The sequence below is a fragment of the Diadema setosum genome, chromosome 8, assembly GCF_964275005.1.
Source record: "Diadema setosum chromosome 8, eeDiaSeto1, whole genome shotgun sequence".
NCBI lineage: Eukaryota > Metazoa > Echinodermata > Echinoidea > Diadematoida > Diadematidae > Diadema > Diadema setosum.
In genome coordinates this window covers 7,177,096-7,202,726 of record NC_092692.1, presented here as the reverse complement: position 1 = coordinate 7,202,726, position 25,631 = coordinate 7,177,096, and the positions used below count along the sequence as shown (strand labels likewise).

The following is a 25,631-nucleotide window of genomic DNA, read 5'->3' as shown; positions in this document are numbered from 1 at the left end:
CGATATTGTACATTGGCTACAAAATGCTACTGTACTCCTTTGCCATTTGTAACCCGATTTCGATTCCGTTTTCTTTATGTGATGGCACTAGGTGAGGGCTTCAAAACGTCTACAGAGAATTTTGACCTTTGACCTTTGACCTTGATTTTTGACCTATATTGTACATTGGCTACAAAATGCTACTCCGCCATTTCTAACCCGATTTTGATTCCGTTTGCTTTTTGTGATGGCACTAGGTGAGGGCTTCAAAACTTCTACACAGAATTTTGACCTTTGACTTCTTTGACCTTTGACCTTGATTTTTTACCGATATTGTACATTTTGCTACTAAATGCTACTTCCGGCGGGGACATATTTTACGCACCGCGTAATTTCTACTTTTCCTTGTTTTAATATATATCAAAGCTCCGGTCTCTCCTGGGACCCCGGAGGCATCAATTCGTCTTGTTGGGGGTTCTACCCCTTATGAGGGACGTGTTGAGGTCCTATGGGAGGGATCGTGGCGCACCGTCTGTGATGACAGCTGGGGCCTTTTAGATGCACAGGTCAGTTATCTAGTATTGTATTTAAAGGGGAAATCCAGTCCAAATATAAGTTAGTCTCATAAAAAGAGTAAAATCTTACGAGTTTAATGGTAAAGATTTATCTGAAATCGGATGAAAATAAGGAAGTTATGACATTTTGAAGTTTTGCTAATTTCTACAAAACAGTTCTTGTACAGTGGATATGAATATGCAAATGAGTGAGCTAACCATGTCATAATCTCACAATTTTCCATTGGTCCTGCACAAAAAATGATGAAAATTCAATGTTTCTGTCATTGAAGTCGGGAACATGATGTTATTCTTGATTGAATAACTTCAGAATAGTGATCGGTTGGATATACCAGGATTTGAGCCTCGGGCATAATTGCGTTTAGATGAAAAACTGGAAATTTCAAAATTTTATGTACAAACTATATGGCAAGTTGTGAGGGTATGACATGCTCACTTTGCCATTTGCATATTCATATTGACTGTTCAAGAACTGTTTCCTGAAAAATTAGCGAATCTTCAAAATGTCCTAATTTCCTTATTTTGCATCCAATTGCGATCAAAATTTTACCGTTGAACTCATGATATTTTACTCTTTCTTATCAGACTAACTTATATTTGGACTGGATTTCCCCTTTAAACTTTGCTGCACTTTGTTCTTTACTTTGCACGCACAATGGAGTGATTTCTTCACCACTTGGCACCAATAGGGAGCTTTAGATTTTAGACGCGCGGATGTTCAGAGGGAAAAAACATGTTCTGAGCATGCGCAGAAGCGCGCGTCAAGTCGATCTATATTTAGCTTGCGTCGCCTGAGTTTTTCACTACGTGTACTGGGCTATTTTTACGTCCGCACAGTTTGCAACGTAGAGAGCTACTCCATGCACTGATCATATTGGGACACGATTTTATTTTTTATACGTTGCGTCCCAGTGTAATCTAAAGCTACTTTTCTACATGATGCAGGGGAGAGGAGACCGTCCAGCGCACTCGTCATCTCAAACGTCCGCACATCAAAATCTAAAGCTCCCTATCATTTAGAAACTAAAATTCAGGGAATAGAGATTACTTATTCCCCCTAATCCCTACTGAGTCACCTGAGTTACTTTTAGTTTTAGTCTTTTGCCAAATTATTAAACTTGACAAAAAGCTGTGTAAACTGGCCAAGTTCTTGAACAGTGACTTTATATTATCTCCATATTACCTACACTTTTTTTTTTTTTGCCATGTCAACTTTATTAGTCTGGAAATTCTTGTGCTTATTTTAGCAGATAGTGAAGGGCATAATGTGCAAATACAATGGTACATAGATCTCTCTGTCAAATAGAATAGCTTGCTGTCTTGCTGACTATGACTTAACGAAAATTGTCTCAGAGGAGAGAAGAATGACCTGGTATCGTACAATATCATTTTTAAGTGTGTGTTTCATACTGATACAAAGCTATCAAGTACAATAGAGTTTGTGGCTTGTACGGTCAAGGAAGGAAGAGGATACTTTCTTTGTCCTTCAGTGACTGGAATGTGGCAGAGATGTGCTCTTTTGTAGAGATCCCTGAGTGGTGATGTATCAGGCATCCAAAGTACTTGAATAAGGTCACTGGAATTTTTTTTTTTTTTTACTGCATTGTCATCATCTCCACATTTTCACTGCAATACATCTGTCATATTTGTCCGAGTGTAGTAGACATTAAAAAAAAAAAAAAGAAAAGCCATGCATGATAAATTCCAAATTTGTTCCATGAAACATCTTGTGGGGAAAAAAACAAAACTGTAGAATCTAGTTAATATTTATCAAAACATTCCAATAACCTTTCCAAATGAAACCTTAATAAAAATGATAATACTACATTTGTAAAGTGCATTTTAAGCACATGCTTCTCTATGTGCTGTACAATTCAGATACAAACAAAAGGCTAACAGATATAACGATCAACATAATAGATACAATAATTAACAAAAGGGGTAATAAATGTTTATCTTAATCAAGGAAGACAGAAAAGGTGTGTTTTGAGACTGGATTTGAAATTTGCAAAATTGGATGCATGTCGAATGCATCCAATAAGTGACATTTGTAAAATAGTGCATACATCATTGATGTACAACTTGCATGCTTTGAATGTTATATAAGTATAGCCCTTGTTCAAGCGCATCTTGTTTCTTTAATACTAAAGAGAGTAACATGAGAGAGAAATAGAGAGACAGTGTTTGTTCAAACTGAGAGAACACAATGGACCCTTCATGCCAACCCTTGAAACCTTGATATAGGTGGTGTGTAATGAGCTGGGCTTCGATGGTGCTGTCAACTACTACGCTGGCGCGTATTTCGGCCAAGGCACAGGTAGCATCCTTCTCGACAACGTGGCATGTTCAGGGGATGAGAGCTCTCTCCTGCTCTGTGGCAACAATGGCATTGGCGTCCACAACTGTGGCCATTCTGAAGATGCTGGGGTCCAGTGCAGACCTCGTGGTAGGTTTTAACGATCCCCAATAATTCTGTATCACATGGACAAGACTCGTCCAGATGCTTGTCGGCTATAAAACTGTCCACCACAAAGAAGTGTGTTGGGCCAGTCAGAGGCAAAGGGCAGAGTGCACTGAGGTGTAATTGCAATGTGTTTGGCTAAAATTTGACACATTAGAACAGGAATGCAACGAGTGCACCCTTAGACATGTATAGTAGCTATCAAATACGCATACCAGTCAGAGTACTGAGTGAATTTCGGATTTCTTTTTTTTTCCATGTGTGACATTTTCAAATTGATAAAAAAATCATGCGGGAAATATTTACACTACTTAAGAAGCAAAAGATTATCACAAAAACAACCTGTCCTAACAGCTTCAGCAAAAGTCAAGGGGATAGTATGGTGTAAGTATTTATAACTATTGATGGTCAGTAAGTCATCTAATGAGACCTCTGGTACTTGTATGAACATGGATTAAATCATAGGGATCATTCTCTTACTCACAAATCCTGCCCCCCCCCCAATTTTTTTCAGATGACTCTACGCCAAATCCACCCGTGAGACTAGCAGATGGTCCGTCCAGCCGCGAGGGTCGTGTGGAAGTGTATGCCAACGGACAGTGGGGCACGGTTTGCGACGATGGCTGGGACATCAGCGACGCCAAGGTCGTCTGCCGTCAGCTGGGTTTCCTCAGAGCCTCGGATGCCCGCATGGCCAGCCAGTACGGCAGTTCCCCTTCATCGGCTCCCATCCTCCTCGATAACCTCGAATGTCTGGGCACCGAGTCCAGCCTGTTTGAGTGCGGCAGCAATGGTGTGGGCGTACACAACTGCGGCCACAGTGAAGACGCGGGAGCGGTGTGTTCCAACGACGGTGAGAGCATTGACCGTATTTAATAATAATAATAATAATACAGGGTACTTACAATGCGCCAGATCCACATAGTTAACGTGCTCAAGGCGCAGTAGAAGAAGTAAGTTATGAAATACAAAGATCCTTACACAAACATGCACATGAAAATGAATGACACAATAATGATAATGAAAAAAAGATATACATCATAATATACAATTCTACTGGAAAATGGTCTTGAACAAATGAGTCTTGAGGGCGGCTTTAAAGGAGTCAAAATTTGTAATGTGACGGATAGCTTGAGGCAACTGATTCCACAGGTATGGTCCAGCATGTGCAAACGACCGATCCCCCCATGATTTCTTCGTTTTTGGAACAACAAGCAATCTACAATCGGATGACCTTAAACATCTGGAAGGATTATAACATGTCAGTAAATTAACATTGTACTCTGTACTGAAAGTAACATTTCAGCTCACTTTCCAGGGTGCCTCCAGTGTTCAGTGGGCATTGAGTAAAGTCTCTTTTAATACATGTGTTGATCTTCTTGTTAACCCTAACTAGGCCGGGGGGGAGCCTCCGAGGCCCCCCCCTCGACGTTTCGCGCGATGTATCGCTATCGCGAAAAGCTATCGCCACGACGTTTCATGACTTTTTTCTGTCGAGTCTCCCGCATCTTTTGACACCAAATTTGCGATGCGCGGGTGCACGGTTCCGAAGTTTCGCATAAATATGTATGTGCATGTCAGACCAAAAATTGCTCAAAAACGTGAATTCGTGTACAATTTCAATGGAAACTGTGCTTACATTCAAATTTCATAAAAGCATGATTATTTTGGGGTTTTATTGATTAAAATCAATTAATAACATATTTTCTTGTTCAGAACAATGTCGTGGACAAGTTTCATCGAAAAAACAATGGAAAACATAAAGTCAAAAAAACAAAGAAATACATAAGAAATTCAAAAAACAATAAAATACTTAAGAAATTTTTTCGGATGGCTCAATTTTTTTCTCTTATATTTGCTTAGGACACTAAAAAGAATATTTACACAAAAAATGTGCCCATTTTGAGCTTTATTTAGTGATTTATACCGAATTGTCTGATTTCATTGCATCATTATGCATAAATTAGCATAATTTAGCATAAATGATAATTTTTTACAATCTAACTTCGTAGTACTTTAGATTACATCATAGGCAATGTGTGTGCCAATTTTCGTCGCGATCGCGCAGTCGACGGCCGAGATCTGGAGGGGGGGCCTGGGAGGCCCCCCCCCCCCCCGGCTCTATGATCTACCTAAATAGCCCGGCCTAGTTAGGGGTTAAACCTTTACTGTGCTTTGTTTGCCGACTGGCGTGGATGCTGGGATGCTATCTTTGCTGACTTGGCACTGATGTGTAGAAAACAATCGTCCACGAATGAGATTACGTGCAGGGTGCTACATAAGCACTTGCCCGATTGCCTGGGGCAATTGACAATCAAATTCGGGCAAGTGTTTTTGAACAATGAGAACGAATGCTCGCTCGAATTGGGCAAGCAAGAAGTTTTGAAGCGATCTTTTTTTCACTTATTCCCCCAAACAAACCCACAAAGTCAACCATACAGAAGCGCAAAGATCATGGTCGTTTTAATTAGTGATGCAGCGCACTTTTTATTTTACTGTAAAAGTGGATATTTTCGCCCGACTAATTTTTCACGCTAGGCCGGGTCAGAAGAGTTTCGCGTGTTTTTAATTCCGCGGAATCAAGACATCACGCACAGGAACGTATGGCAAGCAAAAATATTCGCGTGTTTTTATTTTCGCGCTAGTTTCTGGTTGCGCGAAATGCGCGAAAATTTCAACACCGCGAAAATTTCCACTTTTACAGTATTTCAGCAACTTTCCAACACTTGCGTGATTCGAAGCCCCAAGGCAATGCAATGGCAACACTTGATCTGACCATTTTTGTTATTCCATTGTGTTTAAGCACGCTAATCAATATGTGCCATTTATTCAAATGATTATGTTTTATTGAGCCCTTAACTTACACATGATTTTCTATATTAATTCCTTATATTTTGGATTTTCTTTTCGGGCAAGTGTTTTGCAGCAAATTTGAAAATCTGCTTGCCGGATCAGGCAAGTGTAAAGATAAAGTTATGTAGCACCATGACGTGTACTTAATCCAATCATATATTTTTTCCAATACCTCTAACTCATCAAATATATATAAAAAAACAAACAAACAAACAAACAATGTTGTACAGACACATTGTAGTGTGAGCATACATTCTTAAGATGGGAAGAATAAAACTGAACAAAAGAAAACAATGTAATCTTTCTGAAACTATTTGTTCAAAACCACTTCATACATTGCAATAGAGAGGCCCATGAGTGTAGACTGAGTGTAGAAAACAATTGTCGATGAATTATATAACCTAATCCAATCAGATAATTTTTTTTTCCAATATCTCGAACTCGTCAAATTAAAAAAAAAAAAAAAATCAATGTAGTACAGACGCGTTGTAGTGTGAGCATACCTTCTGAATATGGGAAGAATAAAAATGAACAAAAGCAAACAAAATAATCTATACGAAACTATTTGTTCAAAACCACTGCATGCATTAGAACAGAGAGGGCCATGTAAAAGACAGGTTTGTAGAGATGTGGGCCACTCCATAGATTGTACTTCAAAAGAAACAAAAAGTAAAGAAATGGAAACACACAGAAGTGCACACCCAGACATGCAAATGATGAAGGATGCAAAGATGTAGACAGACTAACAAGAGACATTGGAATTGGGCAGTCCTGTAAGGCTGAGGCATGTTGCTACAACTGAGCGGCTTTGCTGATGTTTCAACTATGTCAAGTTTGGCTGCACACTACCACATGTTACAATTATATCACATTACAATATATTTAACATATTTTCACTTTTCTAGCATAATGAAAGAGCATATGACTTAGTTACCTCTTTCAGAGGGAATATTCAGGGGGAATACTGCCTGTGACATACAATGTCAGTATAATAAATCAAGTTGATATTTATACTTTTCATAAAAACTGAAATTTGTTGAATTTTCTTTATATTTTCCTTATATTCTTCATGACATCACAAACTGTAGTTAGTCTTTTCATCCATTGATGGCTGCACTAAAATTGTAGAAATTTATGACTTTTGAACAGATTGTCTGATTTTCCTCAAACTTTTTGTGATGCATTCTGCCAATTTCGCTGCATTCATTCAGTCCACATATATATTGGGGTTTCATTCCCCCTACAAGATTCTGAGATGAATTTGCAGGCATTTGGAAGTATCATGCTGTCATGGTCAAAAGTGCCATCAAACCTCTCTAAGATAGGCTTTTTCAGGCAATGTGTTTGAAGTTATAATCTAAAAAGTATTTGTACTCAGTAGGCACATTGTATATTTCACCCTTCTGTAAATGGTGTAAGATGATATATATATCTTCTTCTTTTCGAATGGATGACAACACCAATAAATTTGTGTTGTTTTTTATTTTTATTTTACAGCAGTCACAAACACTGAGATTCGGCTGGTTGGCACAGAAAGCCCCTTCCAGGGGCGCGTGGAGGTGTACCTACTGCAACAGTGGGGGACGGTTTGTGACGATGGCTGGGACATTAACGATGCAAGGGTGAGTATGGAGACTACCGTCTAGTAAGGACGATGGTGATGCTGCTGGAAATGAGGACAATGAAATGATTCTTGGTGTGAGATAATTCGTTAAGTGCATTATCCCATTAAAAAAAAAAAAAAATAATGATAAGAAAGTAGAATTGTCAATTTTACAGAGAACTTCAATTTGAGTCATGTCTCTGATCATAATTAAGTCAACCAGGTTCATTCCCTGAGGACTGCCGACAGAATTACACTAGGCAGTGATTTACAGTTCCAACATTTACTTCAGATGTAATGGGTTCCATAGTTACATCGATGTCGTAATAGACAGTGAGTTTACATAATAAAGTACTGTTAACGTCCATATTTTCGTGATATTAGTTTTACGCGCTGAGCTGCTCAAAAACATATTTTACAGGTTCTTGAATTCGCTCTGTACAATTGTCAACCCATTCAAAATGTGCAGAGAAAATTATGAAGGTATTTTCGTGGGTTTTGGAATTTGCGCTAGCCAAATGTAGCCCGAAATGCATGAAAATTGATACACTGCAAAAATTTGTGTGTTTACAGCAATGTAAATGACTGCTCTGAAGGACTGTCACAGGTAGTAGTCAAAATATTATGGTAGTCCTCTTGACTTTGATGAAAACATGTATTGGATAGTGTTGGTAAAGGCTGAGGAAGTGCAAGAGATGGTGTCTGGGTAGGAGTAGAAGTAGAGAGGCAATTTTTTTATGCCTCCACCAATCCCTCATCACACTCACTTCCTCAATTCTCCAAGTAATTTGTTGAATACATATCTTTTGTAAATTTCTATTTCTTCTGTATTCTGATATTTAGATAAATAGATGTGCTTTGTAAGGCATATCTATCTGATTGTTGGTATATGTTTATATCTGTACATTTATGTATATTTGTGTTCACATGGTACTATAACAATCATATTAAAATGTATGCTTATTTTAACCCATTGAGGACAGGCTGATTTTGCTACAACACACATTTCCCATAGACACCTGCCTGAGTATACTCGGGACTCATCCTCAACGGGTTAAAGTGTGTGTGTATTTCTATGTTTCTTGTATGCTCGACATGCATTATTCTCTCTCTCTCTCTCTTTCTCTGTAATATCTTATTAACCTGTTTCAGGTTGTCTGTAGGCAGATGGGCTACGGCGCTGTGATAGACTACACCACCAACGCCCTCTTTGGGCGCGGCACAGGCAGGATCCTCCTGGATGACGTGCACTGCTCGGGCAGTGAGACCCGCCTCGAGGAATGCAACAACCGCGGGCACGGCAGCCACAACTGCGGGCATTCGGAGGATGCCGGCGTGATCTGCATGCCAGAAAGTGAGTTGGGGTGGTGCTGCATTTTGTTTTTTGATATCTACAGTGCTCTTACAACCCTTGTCTGTCTCTCTGTCTGTCTATAAATCTTTGTGCCACGTTCACGTGCCCAACTCGTGCCAGCGGTTTGCAAACTTCTCATATTTTTAGTAGCACAAGCTGATCAATCAACATATGCCATGTACACTGAAAATGTCATTTGCGATTCCTTTCTGCACACATACAATTTTTCAGTGCATGGTGACTGAATTGCAGTGTTCCATAGGAATTTTTCAAGTAAATTTTGATTTCTGTTGAGGTTGTGTCTCCAGAATGTCATCCCTCCCAGCTACTACAGCTTGATACTGCAGTTACACAGCAGAAGAAGCCAGAGAGCTTGTATCCACTGCAGTGTGGAGAAATGAATGCCAGTGATTCCGATTCACCAAATGGAAGGTTATTGAGCATTTGGCACTGACAGTAGCAATGATGTAGAACTTGAGTGTGGTATAAAAAGAAATATGAAAATCAAAGGTAACGTGCTGATTCATCCAATAGTAATGATAATCCCTATGATTCATGTCAAAAGTACACAACGTACACTTTGTATGTGTTTAATCATGACCAGAAATACAATTTTGCAGTCTGTTTTGTGGTTACATTTTCAGTGTCAGTTGTTTGCAAGAAAAATACCCATATCTTTGTCATAAGAGTATAAAACATCACAGCAAAGCTTGGAATTTTTTCTACAACTTTGCAGTACTGCATTTCCAGCATAAATACCCCACGGAAGGTTACATGGCTTTGAAAAACAAAATGTTTTGCTAAAGCGCTCATGCCTTGCAGTCTCAGAATGGTAAAGGGGTGTACACTGTCGCGCACAAAGAGTAAGTCAGAATTCTTTAGAAATCTATGCAGCATTTTATGCAGCATTGGTCAGTGTGCAATTATCTGTTGTGCAGATATACCCTTGGCAGATCCATATTGCTAAGAGCGAATTCAGTTACACCTACAGTACTATGAAGGTAACTCTACTGAGGTCAAGGGTCAAAGTGCTGACAATTCACTCTTTTCCAAATCATTAATGGTATCATGAATCATGTTCAATAGAACTCAAGTACAGTGTGATGAAACATAGCTTCTAAAAAATGTATCTACTCGAGATATAAAGTGTAGCAGTCTGTGTCAGGAGTATCCATGTTTCAGTTTGACTCCCAGGAACTAGTCTGTCTGCTCTTTAATGCTGCAAATGTAAGTTGTACTAAAGATAAGGTGATTCATTAAAAAAGCACCATCCTGCTAATATGTACATGGTTTCAAGGTGAGGATAGGTCTGTTTGAAACTGGTGGTACTAGTGTGGTAAAGAGATCTGACAGCAACATTTACGCATGACCTTCCAGCATTGACTCTCTTCGTTCATTTCCTGTGCAGTGCGTCTGGCTGATGGGAGCCGACCTGAGGAGGGCAGAGTGGAGCTTCTGATCAACGGCGTGTGGGGCACTGTGTGCGACGAGGGATGGGACCTTGTCGATGCCCAAACCGTATGCAGCCACCTGGGTTATGGCCAGGCCACAGCGGCGTATGGCGGGGCCCGCTTTGGGGCAGGATTTGGCCCTGTGCACCTGACGGGGGTGAACTGCCAGCCCAGTGACCCCTACTTCTTCAATTGCGGTGCAATCCTAGCATCAGAGGGCCACTGTAACCACTCTCGTGATGCAGGTGTAGCCTGCAGGGAAACAGGTGATTTGATTTGATTTGATTTGTTTTGAATTGAATGACTTGACATGACATATGACATGATGTGATGTGACTTGACATGACTTGACTTGACCTGACTTGACCCAACTTGAATGACTTGATGTGACTTGACTTGTCCCGACTAGTATGACTTGACGTGACTTGATTTGACTTGATGTGACTTTACCTGACTCAACTGGACTTGACATGATGTGACTTGGCTTGACTTGACTTGACATGACATGACTTGATGTGACGTGACGTGACATGACTTGATGTGACGTGACGTGACGTGACGTGACGTGACGTGACTTGACGTGACTTTGAATGAGGACTTCAGGGTGTGGAAACACAACGCTTTCATATTTTTCTTCATATCCATGTCAACTTTTGTACTCCTGCCCAAACCTGGGCGATTATCCTTTGAAGGAGTCTGTGATTACTCATACAATGTAATCTGTAGGCCTAACTGTTTGAGGGAGTGCCCTAAGGTCATACCAATGAGCTCTCTGGGCCCAGTTGTCATTAGCACCTGCTAATCTGATACTTACTGGTAATGGAAGGGCCCACTGTGAGAACTGTGCTAAGAGAAGATCTCAGAGACAACCCTGGGTAAGCTCGACTATATGATGTAGTTGGTTGTCATGATGATGATGATAATGATAGTAGCTGTGTTTATGTTTCTATCCTTATTGTCATAATCATAATCATCATCATCATCAGTCTCATTTTCTTAGTTTGTGTAGGTTCATGACAGGAGCAAGAGTGAAATGCATTTCTACCAAGGGTGCCAACTTTCCAATAACTTTCCTAGAATTTTCACCAAAGTAGAGATTTACTGTTTTGTCTCCCATGTTGGTAGCTGATCCGGAAGTGCCAGTACGTTTAGTGAGTGGAAGGTCTACTTTCCAAGGCCGCTTGGAGGTGTACCTAAACCGGACCTGGGGCACAGTCTGCGACGACTACTGGTCCTTGACCAATGCCGGGGTGGTCTGCCGCCAGCTTGGCTACAAGGGCGCCCTAGAGGCGCACCGCTATGCCCACTTTGGGCGAGGCTTTGGCCCAATCTTGCTTGACGACGTCCAGTGTTCTGGTAACGAGACGGACATCAGGGACTGCCCGCGGTCACAGGGTCCGAGTAGTTGCTCGCACAGGGAAGATGCCGGCGTCACTTGCCTTCCGAAAGGTACGGCTCCTTTTAATGACCAGTTTTCCAACACTGTTTTGTGATTTTGTTGTTGGTGTTGTTGTTGTTGTATCATGCACAGTGACTACAGTTTATGATAAAGGGATAGGACAAGAAGCGATCAGCTTCAACATATTTGCCAGCTATTCCTATCTTAATAATAAGAATATTCCTAAGTTTTCAGCAAAGTAGTAGCTTCTTTCAGCCTTGGATTCATTATTGTTGGGAACACCTATTAATATTAATGTTTGGGAGATGGATGGAAATTCCTATTTTTGTATTCTCACTCATTTGTTCCTATAAACCGGTACTGAATTTCAAGCTGGTATATTACCAGATACGTATACATGCATTCCAGATGTTGCTTTGGTCACTGCATTTACTGTGAGTTACAATTATGGCAAATCATCTTGTTAAAGATTGGGTTTTCATTCTGTCCTGTACAGAAATATCTTGATAAAAGTGCTGAAGTATGTATCAGTGCTGGCCTTGGTGAGACCACTAATCAATGTGGTTCTTATATGTACTTCCAGTGAGGCTGCAGGGTGGAAGCAACAAGTATGGAGGCCGCGTGGAGATCCAGATTGATGGCGCCTGGAAGGGCTTCTGCGGGAATGCGTGGAGCATGTCTGATGCACGGGTGGTGTGCCAGTCCATGGGCTTCGGCACCGCCGTCCAGGCACCGACGGGCTACGGATTCGGCACCTCAGAGGGCGGCTGGTACAACCGCTGGCCGTCCTGCAGTGGCTACGAGAGCTCCATCGGTGCGTGCGTGATGACCACTGCCGGCAACTGTACGGATGGCTATGGTGGCGTTGTCTGCTCCCTGCCAGGTGAGGTCATTGGTAACCCTCAGAGATTTTTTATAATGCAGTTTATGTATATTCACTGTGCATTCCATCCGCCTTCAGATTTAGGCTCCATTGCTACTTTGTTGTGTCCTGCTTCTATTTAAAGCTTTCTTCCCAGGTTTGCATAGCTTGCTGGGTTTAATACAAACCAAGATGTTCACTGTCTGCAACATTTTTAGCATTATATTATACAGCTTATTTGTATATTGCAGACCTAAAAATTTCTGTTAATTGATTACACCATTCACTTCTCTTGGATTTTGTTTTGTTTTATAATACGTAATAACAGATTACAGCTAATGTATTTTATTTTCAAGTTAATGTATTGATCATTCAAACTTTGCACTCGTATTTCTTCATTTTTTTTCCATTTGTGTATGATTGAAAATTAAACCAAATACAAATACAGAGGAGGGCATAGAAATCCGTCTGGCCGGGGGTGCATCTCGCTACGAGGGGAGGGTAGAGATCAGAGTCGGTGACACTTGGGGCACGGTCTGCTCCAACCAGTGGGACAAGCAGGACGCCAAAGTGATCTGCCGACAGATGAACTTCGTCTCGGCGAGCGCTGCCGTCCTTGGACCGTCCCGCTTCGGTCGCGGCGAGGGTCCCATATACCTGGACAATGTTGGCTGCACAGGGCTCGAGTCCAACATCGCCCGCTGCAGTAGCATGGGCGTGGAGGTTCACAACTGCTCCCACAAGAACGACGCCGGGGTGATCTGCATGCCACCATGTGAGTCCCGCTGTGCATATACGGCTAGAGATGAATTACTGTACTTATATCACATCATTGTGTATCAGGATCGTATGTATGTACACTGTTTGATAAGCCAAGTCAATGTATCTTCTGTCAAACATATCGCTTCTGTCAAACATATCGCTTAGTCTGCTTACGAAACCTTGCTTGCTAAATCTTGTATATTCTTGTTTCTCTTATTCTTGTAAACTTTGCGAAACTATAATGCTTCCTGGTAAAGAAGGTATGCCGTTTAGCCATATAACAGCCGAGCTATGGATACATTTCATCTGTACAACCCTAGGCCTTCTATTGATATCCCCTTCTTGAACATGTCTGTCTGGCCCATCCAGTGCGTCTAGTTGGTGGTCCGTCCATCTTCGAGGGACGGGTCGAGGTGTACGTGTCCGGCAGCTGGGGCACAGTATGCGACGATGACTGGGATATCAAAGACGTGGAGGTGGTTTGCCGGGAGCTTGGCCTTGGGCCAGCCAAGGCTGTGGTCCCCACGGGGGGCTATCGCCAGACCTACAGCTCCATCCTGTTCGACGAGGTGCAGTGCGTGGGCAACGAGTCCTCGATCTTCGACTGCCCGCGGAGCCCTTTGATGCACGACTGTACGCATACAGAAGATGCGGGGGCTAGCTGTCATGCCATTGGTGCGTACTGTATGAAGCACTCTGAGCAGGAGAAGTGGTTTTACAATTATTCAGAGGGACTGTGGAGGTTTTAGTCCCTTTTGCAGTGATTAGAAGAGTGGTATACATTGAGCAATTTAGATTACTACTTTAACTCTTTATGTGCCATGGTGGAAACCCCCCGTGTTCCACATTATTCTGAGATGCCTACGTATTCATGCATTGAGAAAACATTCTGTTTTTCAAATCTATATAACATTTATAGATTTCTGTTGAATTGTAGACGAAGTGAGCAAAGTTGTAGAGAAAATGCCAAGCTCTGCATTGATTTAGATTCTATGACAAATCTATAATTGCTTTTCTTTCGAAAGCCCAGTAGCTACGTTACTGTCTATGTGTAACTTTTGCACAAAAAGCAGTGACAGAAGCTTAGAATTTGCACGCAAATCCAGTAAGAAACACTGCTTGTTTTCACCACATAAAATGCAAGCTATAGAGGAGAGGAACGGAATCACGAGAAGCGCTTTCATTGTACTGTGACATTTGGCGATTTATCGATCAGTTTGGGTGGGTTTGTGCATTTGAGCAGAATATACAAAGTTGGCACGTTGTCGACTGAGTCAGACGTGCGAACGTGGCACATAAAGGGTTAAGCATCATTTCAGTTAAGCTGTAACATTTTGGTTTGTGTTTCCTGTCTTAATGGCAGAATGTAGTTTGTGCTGAAAATGCTTTTTGAGAGAATTTTGCAATCACTTGCTGAATGAGTGATTGTACGAATAGTACCAGATTTGATCAAGCAGCCAACAATGTGCTGTATGACACATAGAGAAGATGATGAGATGTGATATGATAACTGATAACATAAATATGGGTATGTGGAACAGTGCTTTGAGAGTGAAAATATTGCTGCCATGCTATAATGAGTGAATTGAAAGCAACAGTAACACATTCCTTCTTGATACTTTCTCCATGTCCCCAGATATGCCATGCGAGCTGCCCGTCCTGCCACCATATTTGTACGTCAGCGTCTTCAAGGTCAAGTACTGGGCGGGTGAATCGTTGCAGCTCTCCTGCATGCATGGTACAGGGAACACGACACTGTACTGTGAGAGGGGTGGACAGTGGAAGGGAGCACCACTCAGCTGTGGCCCTCCTCAACCTGAATGTGAGCATCCTTCCCCTCTCTCTCTCTCTCTCTCTCTCCTCTTTCATCTCTCTCCCCTCTTTCATCTCTCTCTCCCTAGAGCTATATCTCTTCCATCTCTGTCTCTCCTTATATCTTTCCATCTCTCTCTTCCTCATGTGAAGTTTGTGAAGTTTATTAGCAACAACATTTGAACATGTACATTTTCAATCATTATACAATTGTATTTACATACATATATGAAAAAAAAAAAATACTTATCTATTACTCCTTTACAATAACATGATTAAATGAAGACATTTGAGATTTAAATGTGATACATGTAGCGTAATTCCACAAAGTTGTTAACAAGGAAACCAAAAGTTAGCACACGTGCTAGTCGAGATTGGTCACCTTGATCTTCATACTAAAAGCTAAACACAAACGAAAAATTATTACATGGTTGGTTGAAATGGCTGTTAATATTTAAATACAACGTACATCATACATTTTCTAACATAGAAAACTAATTATACTTGATACAATATCTATTAGAGAAGGAAATCTGCAAGGCATTTACGAAATGTAGATCTTTTGCTTTGTTCACGCATTTCTCCTGGCAATGTGTTCCAAAGTTTTGGTCCTAAGTAAGAAATTGAAAATTGTCCCTGTGTGGTTCTAAATTTTGGTAAGTACAACATTCTTTTTTCATTTGTTCTTGTCCTGTAAGTATGATGCACAATTTGGCAATAGTCATACAGAGGGTGCGGAATAGTTCCATTGCAGAGATCGTACATAAATGTTAAAACTGAGAACTTATGTAACCTAACAACATCTAGAAGTTTGAATCGTTGGAACAATGGTTCTGAATGTGTTCGTAAAGTCGAAAATGTTATAGCTCTCAGAGCCATTTTTTGAGAAATATGTATACAATTTAAGTGAGATTTATAAGTACTGCCCCATACTTCAATACCATATAATATGTGTGGTTGTATAAAAGATTTATACAAAAGCACAAGAATGCGCTGCGGAACATACTGTCTTAATTTATACAATACACCTACTTTCCTTCGAACACATTTATTTACCAATTGAATGTGAGGTTTCGAAGTGAGATGACAATCAATCTGAGTTCCGATAAAGGATGCAACACTCACTTCATCAATGTCTGTGTCAGATAGTTTTATTGCACCCCTCATCGAAACTAACTGACGTTTTCTTCTGATTACCATATAATTTGTTTTCTTTAGATTGATTGTAATCTTATTGGCATTACACCATGTTTGAACTTTGTGCAGGTTTTCATTTACTTCATTCACATCTATTTCTTTTTGGCGAGCAGCATAAGTATGAAAAATATTTGAATCGTCGGCAAACAATCTGAATTTAAAGAAAGAGCAAGAGCGTGGCAAATCATTTATAAATATCAAAAAGAGTGTTGGCCCCAAAACTGACCCTTGCGGGACACCACAAGTTATAGTCTTCGGTGTCGAGACCATTCCTCTATAAGATAGCAGCTGAGATCTGTTGGACAGATAATCAGCAAACCATTGAAGTGGAATTCCACAAACACCATAATGAGCCAGTTTACATAGAAGAATATCATGATTTATCGTATCAAAAGCCTTTTTAAAATCTATAAAGATACCAAGTGTTACTTTTCCTTCATCAAGTGATGTCATTAGTGTATTTACAAGATCAATTAAAGACAATGTCGTACTGTATCTTTTACGAAAGCCATATTGGTGTTTATAAAAAATATCATCGGACTCAAAAAAATCAACCAGTCTATCATTTACAATTTTCTCTAAAACCTTTCCAATTATTGGCAGAACGGAGATAGGTCGGTAATTTCCAGGGTCCGATTTTGGTCCTTTTTTATATATTGGTGTTACTTTGGCTATCTTTAAGGCTTGAGGATAAATTCCAGTTTCTAAGGACAAATTAAAAATGTAAAGCAATGGCTTACAAACAAAACTTGCTGCATCCTTTAATAATCTTACTGGTAAATTATCATATCCATGTGATTTCTTAGAGTCTAATGCGAATGAAATATCGAACACTTCTTTCTCTGTAACTGGCCTCCAAAATAACGATTTATTATTCTTTTCCCCCAAGAATTCTTTTAGATTAATTTGTGTTTCAGGAATTTTAGTGGCCAACTTTGGTCCTACAGTAACAAAATAGTCATTAAGCTCTTCTGCTATTTCTTTTGCAGAAAAGACAGATTTAACTTCATCAACTTTATTAACCTCCAACTCTTCAATTTCTAAACTTGCAGTATGTTCTTTACCAGGATTTAACAACTCATTGACTATTTTCCATGTTTTACCCGAATCTTGCTTATTATCATTAAACATACTACTATAATAAACGCGTTTGGCATTTTTCAAAACAGTAGTTAGAATATTTCGATATACCTTGTACTCCCTTTCATATTTTAGATCAAAATTTGATGACCTATACTTTTTATACAATTTTTATTTCTTTTTAATTGATTTTAAAATCGCCTTTGTTACCCATGGATTTTTAGGGTAACATTTTGAATGACTAGTACTATTGTTCTTTCTTAATGGAGCATGTTTATCACATATTTCCCGAAATATACCATAAAATACAGAATATGCATCATTCACATCTTTACACTTGTACACAAAATCCCACCTAGCATTGGCTAAGTCTAAACAATATAAATCGACATCATAATGTTTATACGATCGTACAACTTTCCCAAAAGTTTGGACGATACTTTTAAAATAAAACATACTTTCAAAGACAGTAAAGATTGGAAGATGGTCTGAAACATCAGCCTCGATAACACCTGCATGTATATCAAACATGTCCATATTTGTATACAAATGATCAATCAAGGAAGCAGAATTTCGGGTTAATCTAGTTGGAAATGAGATCACTTGAGACAATCCAATACAATGCATGACAGTTAGAAAGTTTTCTGAATCTTTTCCAATATCAATAAGATCGATGTTAAAATCACCCATAATCAAACAATTATGTCTATCCAATTTTAAAGAATGCAATACATTCAAGAAAGATTCTTGGAATTCTGTAATGTTGGTATTGGGTTTACGATAAACAACACCAACAATGACCTTCTTTTTATCACATAAAAGCTCAAGCCACAGGGATTCTGCATGTTCTATTGCAGTGAAACCAAGTCGTTTATATTTTAATGATGAGTGAATGTAAGCCCCTACACCTCCACCCCTAACATTTCCGTGGCGGCATTCAGTCTCAAGATTATAGCCCTTTATTCCCAGTAAAGATGTGTTACTCACATTCCACACTTCCGATAAACCAATGATATCAAAATTTGAACTTAAACTACATTCATACAAGTTTTTTAGCTCATCGACATTTTTATTTAAAGAACGAATGTTAACATGTGTTACTGAAAAAGATTTTGCCATATGTCCCTGTAAAACATTATCGAAATTACTAGGAGTTAGACGGTATGATTTAACATTGAGATTACTTTCATGGTCAATGGGAGGGTTATCGGCCATGTTAACATATTATGTGTACTCTTAAAATAATACAGTGTTAATGTGCTTTCTTAAGCAAGAACATGAAGTTTGAAATCACCGTAATCAACATCGTCGATTCCAATGTCAAACAAGTCATCAGGGTTGCGTAAGATCTTTTGTTCACCATTATGCAGTTTGCAGATGATGTTCCCTGATTTGGTTTTCGTTTTCATCACACTCTGTGAATCCTTGGCCCTGGCAAGCACAGCTAACCGCATCGGGGTGAGGTCCTCGTTGATGAACAGACCTTTGTACTGGTCTCTCCCCTTTAACTTGAACCGTGCATCATACAGCTCATCCCTTCTCCTCCTAGCCACAAACCTGACGATGGCCTGTCGAGGTTTGCCGTCGGTTCTCTGTTTTCCAACCCGATTGCACATGGAGATGTCATCGGGTTTGATGTCGACACCAACTTCTTTGGCTATGTTGCATACTTTTTGGATGAGAGCCTCACCTGTCTCCTCCTCATTCTCAGGGAGGCCGTTCACCCGCAGGTTTTCCCTCCTCATCTCCTGCTGGATCTCGTCTTGTTTGAATTGCGTACGAAGGAGGTATGGGTTTACGATCTCCGTCACACTCGCCATGCAGGCATCTTTTACAGCCTGCACAATAGCAGGTACTGCAGCTTTAACCGCTGCTTGGACAGCAGTAGCAACAATTGTGGACATGTCACCCTGGGCAGCTCTCGCCCCCATCTGGCTGACACCCTCCAGCTGGTCTAGTATACCGTCCAAGTTAATGAACACCCCATTCCCCTCTGGTTTGGGCCCTGCTTTATCCTCCATGCCCCTCACTTTTTTGACTGCAGTGTCTATTCCCCCGTGGGCGATAACATTCTCCTTGGCCACGTTGATATGTGATGGAGTGCGAGCACGCTGTGGAGTGAGGAATTTGCCTGGATTCTTCCCTTGTTTTGGACGACCCATACTGTATGCAATGCAGAGCACTGGTAGCTATTAAATACTGCAGGACAATCCCAAAAATGATGATCACAAAAAACTCAAGTTTCGTGGATCCAAGAGTGATAAAACATGTCCAGAAGGTTCCTGAGGCTATAACGATCCAAATATGGCAATATGATGGACCAGCTCCAGTAATAACATGGACAAAATAGAGCACATTTGTAGAGCAGAACAGGGCATATACCTCTTTCCATCTCTCTCTTCCTATATCTCTTTCCATCTCTCTCTTCCTATACCTCTTTCCATCTCTCTCTTCCTGTATCTCTTTCCGTCTCTCTCTTCCTATATCTCTTTCCGTCTCTCTCTTCCTATACCTCTTTCCGTCTCTCTCTTCCTATGCCTCTTTCCGTCTCTCTCTCTTCCTATACCTCTTTCCGTCTCTTGTCTTCCTATATCTCTTTCCATCTCTCTCTTCCTATATCTCTTTCCGTCTCTCTCTTCCTATGCCTCTTTCCGTCTCTCTCTTCCTATACCTCTTTCCGTCTCTCTCTTCCTATATCTCTTTCCATCTCTCTCTTTCTATATCTCTTTCCATCTCTCTCTTCCTATATCTCTTTCCGTCTCTCTCTCTTCCTATACCTCTTTCCGTCTCTCTCTTTCTATATCTCTTTCCGTCTCTCTCTTCCTATATCTCTTTCCGTCTCTCTCTCTTCCTATACCTCTTTCCGTCTCTCTCTTCCTATACCTCTTTCCGTCTCTCTCTTCCTATACCTCTTTCCGTCTCTCTCTTCCTATACCTCTTTCCGTCTCTCTCTTCCTATACCTCTTTCCGTCTCTCTCTTCCTATACCTCTTTCCGTCTCTCTCTTCCTATACCTCTTTCCGTCTCTCTCTTCCTATATCTCTTTCCGTCTCTCTCTTCCTATACCTCTTTCCGTCTCTCTCTTCCTATACCTCTTTCCGTCTCTCTCTTCCTATACCTCTTTCCGTCTCTCTCTTCCTATATCTCTTTCCGTCTCTCTCTTCCTATACCTCTTTCCGTCTCTCTCTTCCTATACCTCTTTCCGTCTCTCTCTTCCTCTATCTCTTTCCGTCTCTCTCTTCCTATACCTCTTTCCGTCTCTCTCTTCCTATACCTCTTTCCGTCTCTCTCTTCCTCTATCTCTTTCCGTCTCTCTGTTCCTATATCTCTTTCCGTCTCTGTCTTCCTATATCTCTTTCTGTCTCTCTCTTCCTATACCTCTTTCCGTCTCTCTCTTCCTATATCTCTTTCCGTCTCTCTGTTCCTATATCTCTTTCCGTCTCTCTGTTCCTATATCTCTTTCCGTCTCTCTCTTCCTATATCTCTTTCCGTCTCTCTCTTCCTATATCTCTTTCCGTCTCTCTCTTCCTCTATCTCTTTCCGTCTCTCTCTTCCTCTATCTCTTTCCGTCTCTCTCTTCCTATATCTCTTTCCGTCTCTCTCTTCCTCTATCTCTTTCCGTCTCTCTCTTCCTATATCTCTTTCCATCTCTCTCTCTTCCTCTATCTCTTTCCGTCTCTCTCTTCCTATATCTCTTTCCATCTCTCTCTCTTCCTCTATCTCTTTCCGTCTCTGTCTTCCTATATCTCTTTCCATCTCTCTCTTCCTATACCTCTTTCCATCTCTCTCTCTTCCTATACCTCTTTCCATCTCTCTCTTCCTATACCTCTTTCCGTCTCTCTCTTCCTATATCTCTTTCCGTCTCTCTCTTCCTATGCCTCTTTCCGTCTCTCTCTTCCTATGCCTCTTTCCGTCTCTCTCTTCCTATGCCTCTTTCCGTCTCTCTCTTCCTATATCTCTTTCCATCTCTCTCTTTCTATATCTCTTTCCATCTCTCTCTTCCTATATCTCTTTCTGTCTCTCTCTCTTCCTATACCTCTTTCCGTCTCTCTCTCTCTCTATATCTCTTTCCGTCTCTCTCTTCCTATATCTCTTTCCGTCTCTCTCTCTTCCTATACCTCTTTCCGTCTCTCTCTTCCTATACCTCTTTCTGTCTCTCTCTCTTCCTATACCTCTTTCCGTCTCTCTCTCTCTCTATATCTCTTTCCGTCTCTCTCTTCCTATATCTCTTTCCGTCTCTCTCTCTTCCTATACCTCTTTCTGTCTCTCTCTTCCTATACCTCTTTCCGTCTCTCTCTTCCTATATCTCTTTCCGTCTCTCTCTTCCTATATCTCTTTCCGTCTCTCTCTTCCTATGCCTCTTTCCGTCTCTCTCTTCCTATGCCTCTTTCCGTCTCTCTCTTCCTATGCCTCTTTCCGTCTCTCTCTTCCTATATCTCTTTCCATCTCTCTCTTTCTATATCTCTTTCCATCTCTCTCTTCCTATATCTCTTTCTGTCTCTCTCTCTTCCTATACCTCTTTCCGTCTCTCTCTCTCTCTATATCTCTTTCCGTCTCTCTCTTCCTATATCTCTTTCCATCTCTCTCTTTCTATATCTCTTTCCATCTCTCTCTTCCTATATCTCTTTCTGTCTCTCTCTCTTCCTATACCTCTTTCCGTCTCTCTCTCTCTCTATATCTCTTTCCGTCTCTCTCTTCCTATATCTCTTTCCGTCTCTCTCTCTTCCTATACCTCTTTCCGTCTCTCTCTTCCTATACCTCTTTCCGTCTCTCTCTTCCTATATCTCTTTCCGTCTCTCTCTTCCTATATCTCTTTCCGTCTCTCTCTTCCTATATCTCTTTCCGTCTCTGTCTTCCTATATCTCTTTCCGTCTTTTGTCATCGGCGTTGGTTATTTGTTTGCTTGTTTGATCAAGTTTTGGTAGTAATCCAGGTATATTTATGGATTTTTAAAAGATTTTTGTCTTTTGGCAGATAGGGTTAATGAACTTTTGGGAGTTCAAGTTGCACGTATTTGAGGTTTACATACGTGCTGTAAAGCACATGCTCTCAATGGTTGAGGCGGGGCATAGCTGGAAGCTGATGATGTAAACAAAAGTCTTCTATACAGTGTGTCCCAGAAAAAATTAAACCGGGTTTCCATGCAACTTTTTACTATTGAAATCATATATTTCCTTTATGAGATATACATCAATGGAAAGATAAACTTTTCTTCTTTCATTTGATGTACAACTTAATGTTCATCGTTCATGCATGACTGAGTAAGAACAATGAACAATGACGCTACCAAATTTTCATTTGCACACACAAATGGTGATTTTAAATGAATTTTTCAGACTTTTGATGTTACGTTTTCGAAAAACAAAATTCATAACCCAAATATTCATATTTTCTTCTCTCATATGAGACCTTACCCATCAAATATGAATAAGGCATGCTTGAGAAAAATTTGCATGAAAACATGCTTCATTTCTACCGATTCTAAGTAATTGAAGACTAATTACTTTCCAAGAGCAGAGCTGACCCCGCCAGATAGCAGAGTGTATGTGATACACCTCTTCATTAAGATTCAATTTCTCGTGTCTCACTCACTCTCTTTTCTTTGGTTGCTATAGCTACCACCTGTAGCCTGCCAAATCCACCACAGGGGGCAGCCTTCAACACCATCCAAGAAGTGTTCAACCCTGGCGAGACTCTGGCAGTGCACTGCGTGAATAAGATTGAAACAGTGACGTGGACGTGCGGGACAAATGGCAACTGGCTTGTCCAGGATATCTCATGTGAAGGTAATACAAGTAACTGGAAGCGCGAACCCACTCAGTTGTTGTTGGGCCTTAAGACTTTCCATCTCTAAAGATCACACAAACACACACACACAAAAAAAAAAATATCATTACAGTCCGACCTCTTCCATCTGCCTTCCCTTTATCCGGATCTCTCGATTATCCAGATCCAATCCGGCATGATTTAACAATGGTCGACTTCGCGAGCCACGATTCTAAGTAATTGCAGACTAATTACTTTCCAAGAGCAGAGCTGACCCCGCCAGATAGCAGAGTGTATGTGATACACCTCTTCATTAGGATTCAAATTCTTGTGTCTCACTCACTCTCTTTTCTTTGGTTGCTATAGCTACCACCTGTAGCCTGCCAAATCCACCACAGGGGGCAGCCTTCAACACCATCCAAGAAGTGTTCAACCCTGGCGAGACTCTGGCAGTGCACTGCGTGAATAAGATTGAAACAGTGACGTGGACGTGCGGGACAAATGGCAACTGGCTTGTCCAGGATATCTCATGTGAAGGCAATAAAAGTAAGTGGAAGCGCACACCCACTGAGTTGTTGTCTGCCGGGCAGACAGGTCTTAAGACTTTCCATCTCTAAAGATCACACAAACACACACACACACAAATATCATTACAGTCCGACCTCTTCCATCCGCCTTCCCTTTATAGTAGGGCAGATATGTAACAAAATTTGGCCGAGATGCTCACGTCCGGCGGAAAGTATGAAATTTGTCTATAGAGGTATTTTGGGGCGCTGATTTCAAATATTGCCAGATCCAAGAGATCTGACCACGGGGTCGGCTGCCATTTTGAATTCCAATATGGCCGCCATCACAAAACAAATCGAAAGATACCTATCTTCAGTTCTGAATGACCTGTGGCACCAAAATTTGGGACACATGAGCATTTTGACATATTGAATTTGATGACAGATTGATTTGAAGTGTCTGACAAACATCGAATGGCCAACATTTTGAATTCCAATATGGCCGCCTCGACAAAATATTCAAAATCACTATCTCGATTTCTAAGTGGTGAGTGACGCTGAAATTAGGTGTAAACAAGTATTTTAACATACTGAGTTAAAATATTAACCAATGTGATGTGTCTGACAAACGCAATGCCTGCTATTTTGAATTCCAATGTGGCTACGAAGACAAACACCACGACTAACATTTACAGGCATGTCAAAAAGTGCAGCAAAAAGGAAGCACAATGCACCTTTCACTGACGTCACAATGTAAATACAGCAGCGCGCACTCAATCAGTTACAAACGCGCTCAATCAGGTAGCCTAATTTACAAACCCGAGGTAGAGATTTTCAACACTCCAACATGACAACTTTGTATAGAAATTCAAATTGGCTGCCGTGCAGCTTGTCAGACATCATACTAAAATTCGAACAATGTTTGTCTGTCTGTTTGTTCCTCTACTCCTCCAAGGTCCTTGGTCCGATCTCCATCAAACTTAGTGGGTGAATGCAGGTTCACCGCGAAATTGCCCTTGAGGGGTTCATTTTTGGAAAGGTCAAGGTCACTGGGGTCAAAGGTCATATAACTTCTAATCTTCGTGAGCTGCAATAATCAGACATCCGATAGAGGGCGCTATATTGATTTCTTACTTTTCCTACCTTGGCTGCATTGGTAGATGCGGTGGCACCTCGGTATGACATACTTCCCCCAGAAATATCCTTAATGGGGATTTCCCAGGTGTAGGCTTAGTTATGCTTCCAGCAAGTTTGACCGAAATCGGACCAAGGAGTAGCGCAAAACAGTTATTTGACCTCCGTTGACCCAATGACCTTGACCATTTCTGGGGGAATCCCCATAGAGGATTTCTGGCACTCCACGGGTACATTGACTAGTATAAAATAAGTCTGTTATTGAAGTCATCATATCACCATGCTTTTATGTATCAAATTCCAATGGCCTATGCCATTCAGAACTGAAGATAGGGATCATTGACGGCGGCCATATTGGAATTCAAAATGGCGGCCGACCCCGTGGCCAGATCTCTTGGATCCGGCAATTTTTGAAATCAGCGCCCCAAAATACCCCTATATGCAAAATTTCATACTTTCTGCCGGATGTGAGCATCTTTTTCACATATTACCTGTATCTGCCCCACTATTATCCGGATCCAATCCGGCATGATTTAACTATAGTCGACGATAGCCACAATGATCAAATTTTGAAATTTAGTTCAGTAGACTCATTCTGCTACTTTCCAAGACCTGCTTAATACATTCCTCAATATTTAAGCAGGTAAATTTGACAACAAATTGATTTCATTTTGAACAGAACAAACAAACCCAAAACACAGATAATTTTGCACTAATAGCGAAGAAAGATTTTCAGTGTACGCTACTAGAAATAGGTTGGTTACATGTACATGCTTATTGTATGTGTGTTGCTCCCTTGTGACCATAGGGTAGGCAACTACATGTATTAAACATTGCG

General features: G+C 40.8%; 1 protein-coding gene across 1 annotated transcript in view; it reads left to right on the top strand.

Moving 5' to 3' along the window:
* LOC140232363 (scavenger receptor cysteine-rich domain-containing protein DMBT1-like) overlaps positions 1-25,631 on the top strand; it is a 116,896-nt gene that overhangs the window by 86,804 nt on the left and 4,461 nt on the right. The window contains exons 24-36 of the mRNA XM_072312489.1: positions 406-545; positions 2,799-3,000; positions 3,530-3,868; positions 7,366-7,490; positions 8,624-8,825; positions 10,234-10,542; positions 11,402-11,725; positions 12,259-12,558; positions 12,986-13,312; positions 13,669-13,974; positions 14,936-15,121; positions 23,003-23,173; positions 23,520-23,699. Of these exons, the coding sequence (XP_072168590.1) occupies positions 406-545; positions 2,799-3,000; positions 3,530-3,868; positions 7,366-7,490; positions 8,624-8,825; positions 10,234-10,542; positions 11,402-11,725; positions 12,259-12,558; positions 12,986-13,312; positions 13,669-13,974; positions 14,936-15,121; positions 23,003-23,173; positions 23,520-23,699 (3,111 nt within the window). The remainder of the gene's footprint in view (positions 1-405; positions 546-2,798; positions 3,001-3,529; positions 3,869-7,365; positions 7,491-8,623; positions 8,826-10,233; positions 10,543-11,401; positions 11,726-12,258; positions 12,559-12,985; positions 13,313-13,668; positions 13,975-14,935; positions 15,122-23,002; positions 23,174-23,519; positions 23,700-25,631) is intronic.